General features: G+C 35.9%; 2 protein-coding genes across 2 annotated transcripts; both read right to left on the bottom strand.

The window, feature by feature from the left end:
* Positions 1–3,624: 3,624 nt before the first annotated feature.
* Positions 3,625–4,622, bottom strand: LOC111886950 (uncharacterized). Its single transcript, XM_023883194.3, has one exon. It carries the CDS (start codon positions 4,442–4,444, stop codon positions 3,731–3,733), a length of 714 nt encoding a protein of 237 aa, XP_023738962.1. The 5' UTR covers positions 4,445–4,622; the 3' UTR covers positions 3,625–3,730.
* Positions 4,623–5,546: 924 nt separating this feature from the next.
* LOC111886918 (uncharacterized) lies at positions 5,547–6,791 on the bottom strand. The gene has a single exon (XM_023883153.2). It carries the CDS (start codon positions 6,789–6,791, stop codon positions 5,547–5,549), a length of 1,245 nt encoding a protein of 414 aa, XP_023738921.2.
* Positions 6,792–7,066: the final 275 nt, after the last annotated feature.

The raw sequence follows: 7,066 nt of genomic DNA on the forward strand, positions 1-7,066 counted from the left end.
TTCATTCTAACAAAACAAGTGTCATAAGTTATCCTGCTCTCAAAAAGATTTCGTCCCCGAAATCTACTTAAACAAGTGTGGGTATTTTACTCTAAATTCTTTCGTGGATTCCCATGCAACATCTACTCCTCTATGGTGTCGCTAGTTGATTTTCACAAGTCCAATCTTTTTATTTCGCAGTTTTGTGTCTTTTTTATCTAATATTTCTTTCGGTTGTTCCTGATACCTTAATTTCTCATCTATCTCTATTTCATTTAATGATACATCTTGTGACTTGTCAAATAGCGTCTTTCTTAGACACGACACATGAAACACATCGTGAATACCTTCAAATTCATTTGGTAATTTAAGGCGATATGCAACTTTTACAAATCTTTGTGTAATCTCAAAAGGACCAATAAAAGGAGGACCTAATTTCCCTTTTTTTTCCAAAACGGAATACACCCTTTCATGGAGATACTTTTAACATCACCATATCTCCAACTTGGAATTCTAATGGTTGTCGACGCTTGTTTGCATACTTTCTTTGGCGAACTTGAGAAACTCTCATGGTTTCTCGAATCTCTTTAATTTTTTCTTTTCGTTAGTTCCACAACATTGAGTTCAGCGAGTGGTTTTTCTCCATATTCTGACGAGTTTAAGTGATAGTCGAGCTTGATAAATTTATAGTTAGATTGGGGATTATGATTTTTGAAAGAGTTAAGGAGTTACGAGTAGGTTACTGAATAGCGTTTGGTAATTGTTTTAACAGTTGTGAGAATAAAATTAGAGACGGTGTCATGGATACTGACATCTCCAGAAGGTAACTAGTTTGGAGGTAACTCTACTCTAACTCTGAATGTTTATGTATGTGTATTCTTACACAAATATGAGAATTTAATATAATGTGATATCGTTATGTTATGTACCATTGAGGTGGTAAAACCCAATAGCCTGATGAAATAAGTTTATGTGATAGTTGATATATGGATTGGAAAATGAATGTGATGTACTTACTTTGGACGAAATATTCCTAAAGTAGTGGTTATGAAAATAGTGAAACATTGTTTAGTCTTGACAATATTTCCAGGTAAAAACATTTAATTATGGTCAAAATGATACTAGTAGGTTTCATGTGGTATCCGAAAATAGTAACCAATTAATATACTGAATGTGACATATATCTTGAATGACAAATGAAATCTGTAAATAATGATGTGTGTTGTTTATGTTATTGTAGTTGTTATTCACTAAGCCATATGGATTACATTGTTTGTTATTATTGTGTTGCAGGTATGTTATTGTAGCGTCCGGCTCGGATCATGTACTTTTTGTATTCCAACGTACACCAAAAATGTTTTATAAAATTGTAAATGAAGAAATTTAATGTGGTGTACTTAGTGGGAAAATCTGGGCGTTACATTTGTCGACTTGCCTGTTCTGATTAGTAGTTTTGTTTGCGGTGTCCTATAGTTGTGAATCTTGATCTTTGTTAGATGCATTTTATACATTTTTTTTTATTATATCTATTCCATACATTTACATCATGTTTAGGCATTACATACTTTGGAACTTTTATTTAAATTTATGGAACATTTTTATTGTCATATTTTTTGGATGATTTTCATGTGGTTCAAACCTTGGAACAATCTTAGGATGTTAATAGGAAGTTGTTGGTCAATTTCATGAAGAACAGAGCTAATATGAAAAAATTGAACTTTTCGAAGATTAAGACCTTTACAGAAAGTTACATGGTCGAGTTAAATTTTCCTGAATTTTAACTCGCTTAAGTTAGGTCAAAAAAGTGGAATTTGGTGACAGATTAAGTGAACCGATCAACTCACTCTTACTCTCTGAAATCAGGTCATTGCTTGGTCAATACATTTTTCTAGCCTATAAATACATACCTTAGGACTTAGGTTAATATCTTGATACACAAGTTTTTTTAGGCTAAAGAATGACTTTTGGGACAAGGAAGCATTTAAAGTACACGACTTTGAGTTGTAATTCATTATTTATATCGTTTAATTTATAGAAGCGTTAACCAATTTCATCAGCGAACTCATGTTTTTATCCATGAACAACTATAAACTTTTCTAGTCTGATTCTAGTTCGATTTGTACATATGTGTATTTGATTTTTGTTGTGTTAGATGTTTTAGATTTGATTTTAACCTAGTGTTTTAATAAAGCATTTAAACTTATATTTTTTCATGAATGGCCAAATCAATTGGTTGAATTTATAGTAAAATTAGTTAATTAATGAAATCTATAATTGTTTTATGAATTAACACAAGTGGTGGACCACGATGAGTTTTTAACTTATGATTTAATTTATTGTAAACATAAAATCACATATCTTTATGTTTCCGAGCTTATGAAAAATATTGACTATTGTTGAAAATACTTGTAACGAATTTAATGGGACTTTACAATCAAAATCTAAGAGCTTATGTGGATTTGGGTTAGTAAAGTTAGGTCGACTTAAAGAGCTTATTTTGACTCAATAATTTAATAAGTAAAAGTGATATTAGATCTTGCTCATATTGCTACTACCAACTTACGCTTGAAGAGTTAAGTTCCCATGTTTTAGTTGTTCCGAGAACTTGCGATGCTTCTTTCTCTAGTTCATCCCATTCTTGATTGTGCTAATGTGTTGTCATCTATAACATATTAATCTTCTTTGAGGGGATGTGGGGATAAAGATCTAAGTTTGTATTTACTATGTGTGTTTGTAAAAAAGATGATGGGGGTTGGCCGGAGAAGATGGTAGGGGCCAGCCAGAATCTACTGCCGGCGGGGTAGGGGTGTTCTTGGAAAAGGTGGAGTAATGACAGTTTGGACGTGTACATCATGAAGCATTTGTGAGCATTTGATAGCTTGTAGTTTCTAGCCTTTGGTAAAATGCTCCGTTTTGAATAGAAAGTTATGTTTGACACTACAAGCTTCTAGTGTTTAGCTTAAATAAAATGTTCCAAATCCAAATGTTACACCATGTAGCGTTTAACAAAACGCTACAAACTAAAAGTTCCTCACTACCCCGCTATAAGCTACCCCTTAATTTTGCCGAACACGCTCTTTGTGTTGTATGTCTTGCGGTTGTTCCCATGGGTATTTATTGATTAAAAGGTTTGGACATAATCTTGATATGTCCATTGTTTGATTATATTGACGTTGAGATTCATATACAAGAGATATGTCAAAATGAGTTTTGGATCATTCAAAATCGTTTTAACAAACACCCACATGCATGCACATATAAAATGTTCATAAAAAAACACATAAATATACAACTTAATTAACCACATGGTACACATACAATAAAATATGACACTTACTATTTTTCTACTTTAATATACAAACATATGTTCAAATTTAATAACAGAAACACGTAAGAACATGAAAAAGCTTGGATTAAGATATTAAAAATGGTGGGTCAACAAATTCTATCGACGGCTAACGACCAAGGAATTTGTATTTTTGTTAGTGTAGTAGTTGCCTTGTAAGACTTCAAATTTCGTGTACGCTGTTCTTAATTGACTTCAATTTTCTCAATTTGTTTCAATCAAACAGATTTTAATCGATTTCATCAAAGAAAACTGCTTAACAAGGCATAGATGATTGTTGTATGCTTAAATTATTGAGATTATAGATGGGAATTTATGTTGAATTAGAAAGGAAAGAAATCTTATGAAATACAATCACAGAAAATGTAACATACATTAATTTTTGTAATTTGTTGAGAAGATGATTTATGCAACAGCGACAGATTTGGTAGGTTTTGAATTAAGGATGCCTTTAACTGGACTTGGAAAGTACCATCCCTTTCGTTTCGACGGCGACGGACCAAAGGCGCTACTGGCTCCGACAGCTACTGATCTAGATCGCTTCATCATCGAGAAATCATCCACCGCCGGTGAATCATGGAACTTATTCGATTCATCCTCCATTCCTTCGCCGTGTACGTCGCATTTTTTACTCTTATTAGTCGTAAACACAGACCAGAAATTAATCTTACTCCGGCTAACTTTAGGCAGAGCTTTATTGTTTTCCGGAGCTATCTCAGCATCGCGTGATTCGCATCCGGCGACTGGACCCCCAACGAACCTAGATCTCGAACGGAGGAAAGGAACAGCTACAGATCGCGACTTCCGCAACGACGGTTCGGTTTCGAGGTTATTTGACAAGCGGACTGCGTCGGCGTTGGCGGTACATGGCGGAGCGTAATCGCGACGACTACCGCCTCGGGAGAAGGCGAAGAGAGAAAACGAATTGGAAGATGAGGAAGAAGAGGAGGAGGAATCGACCGGAGGTGGACAAGAGGAACAGGGGAGAGCAGTGGCGCACTCAGGGCAAAGTGTAACGAGGCGTTCTCGGAGACATTTTGGACAGATTCCACTCTTTCTTCTCCTCGACGGATGTTTGGGACACTTCCATACTTCTGCTTCATCCACGTAAAGCGCCATAATTGAGTGCTTCAAAATCAACCGTTAGGGTTTTTCCGGTGGGCCTGTTTGCAACTGCTTGCTGCTGATTCTCTTTCTTTCTTTCTCTCTCTCTCCAGGAATCGTGTTGATTCTGCGGAGGGTGAGAGGCGCTTAAAAAGGAGTGCGGAGGGAGAGGCGAAGGTGCTAATCGTGGTTTATTTTATAGTATTTAGTTATTTAGCAACACTTGGTGGACTTATAAATATGGGGACATGCATTTTTTTTACATAAATCCAAACTAAACATTCGTTGCTTATAAAATGTGACTATATTAGTCATTTGAAATAATAGAATATGAAACATGGGTTCAAAAGGGTTACATGTGTTAGAGGTTATTAATGTACATATAAGTTAACTTTTGGTTTTCTTTTTGAATAAGATCACATGCCACAAAGCTTGTACGTCACACTCACTGAAGATTGGTAACAGAAATGAATGTTTAGGGGTAGGGGTCGTTCATCCTCCTTCGTAGACTAGCATCTGATCTGTTGAACATGCCCCTTCATTTTCTTTTCAAAAATCGATGTGTTGATTACTTCACCACATAATGTGTTGACATGTATAATAATGATGCACCCACCACCTGGACCCAAGTAAACTAGGGCTACGGGCTACCCTAAGCCTAAAGTTTCAAAGCACATACTTATGCTCAAATTGTTGACCATGAGGATCTCCGGAATATCATCCGTTATACCCACCACATACCACATATGTGGTGGTTGCCACATCAGCACCATATTCCATTACCACTAACATGAGATACTTACCACTAACACACCACTCCACATCATTATTTTTATTTTTTTTAATTCAAAAATACAATAAAATTACCTTTTTTTAATTCAAAAATACAATAAAATTACCTTTTTTTAATTCAAAAATACAATAAAATTACTTTTTTTTTTAATTCAAAAATTAAAATAAAATTACATTTTTTATAAGTAAAAAGCATTCATTTTTTTAAAACTATTTTTTCATTAATTATAAAAATAAAATAACAACTTTAAACTACATTACTTAGTTAATCTAGAAAACAAACATTACATTAATAAGAAAACGAACAAACGTACATATAAAAATCCTAATCGTCGTTCATGCTATGTTGGTACAAATGTTCTACGACATCTTCTCGAAGATTGAAACACGTTTCACTGTTATGAATTTCAACAACTCGCTCCAAAAAAGCATTCGTTCCGGGTACGAACTCCTCAATTGGAACGACAACGTCGTTCGGATCATACGTGCAAATCGCTCGACCTTCATCTTCAATAATCATATTATGCATTATAATGCATGCTAGGACCATTCGTTTAATTCTTTCTTTATCCCAGAGTCGTGTAGCATATTTCACTACATGCCATGTTTGCTTAAGGACTCCAAATGCCCTCTCGATATCCTTTCTCGCTGATTCCTGTTTTTTTGTAAAAAATTTTGTTTTTTCTCTTCGAGGAACCGAGTATGCCTTCATCAATGTAGAATCATCCGGGTATATCCCATCACCAAGGTAGTAACCATATTTGTACGCGTGCCCGTTTACCGTGAACGTCATATCAGGTGCTTTGCCGGTCCAAATATCGTTGAAAAGTGGAGACTGACCAAGAACATTAAGGTCGTTGTTAGACCCCGCTACTCCAAAAAAGGCATGCCATATCCACAAATCTTGAGATGCAACAGCTTCTAGGATGATAGTTGGTTCACCTATATCTCCTCGAGTGAACTGACCACGCCAAGCAGATGGACATTTTTCCCAAGCTACATGCGTACAATCTAGACTGCCAAGCATACCAGGAAATCCATGCCTCTCTTCATGAGCCGAATATAATCTCTCAATATCACGTTGAGTAGGTTTATGCAAATATTCTTCGTGAAAAACCTCATAAACACATGCAGAAAACCAATCTACACATTCAACTGCGGTCCTCTCGGATACTTTCAAGTATTCGTCAGATGCATCAAATGCTATATCGTATCCCAAATACCTAAGAGCAGCTGCACATTTTTGTATACTACTAAAACCCATTCTTCCTCTAGCGTCGGGTTTTTGTTTGAAAAAATCATAACGAGATTCTAAAGCATTACTAATACGTAAAAATATAGCCTTATTCAGACGAAAACGACGTTCGAACGAGTCGTCATTATAAATACAATTATCGGCAAAGTAATCACGTACCAATAAGTCGTGTGCAGCTTGGCGATCACGATTGACGACCGCCCTTGTACGCCCTGCATTCAAACTTTCTTCAGCGTGAACGTGTTGCACAACATTGAAGAATGTCTCGACGAATTCTACGTCGTCATCCGAGTCAAAACTTTTTAAAAATTCCATATTTATTGAGGGATCCATGGGTGTAATAGAATGTGTATGTATGTGTATGTGTTTTGGTATTAGAAGTGTATTTATAATTGAGTTTGAAAAAAAAAACGGCCAAAATAGCCGTTCAACGGCCAAAAACCAAACACCCAATCAAATTCATCGTTTGAATTCGTTGTCCCGAACACGATTCATCACGACCACGGACTACCACGAACCACCGGGACGGTGTGCACGTCTGTGGTTCGTGGACACCTCAACCACGAGCCGTTTCGTGGATAGTATACCCG

The sequence above is a fragment of the Lactuca sativa genome, chromosome 6, assembly GCF_002870075.4.
Source record: "Lactuca sativa cultivar Salinas chromosome 6, Lsat_Salinas_v11, whole genome shotgun sequence".
NCBI lineage: Eukaryota > Viridiplantae > Streptophyta > Magnoliopsida > Asterales > Asteraceae > Lactuca > Lactuca sativa.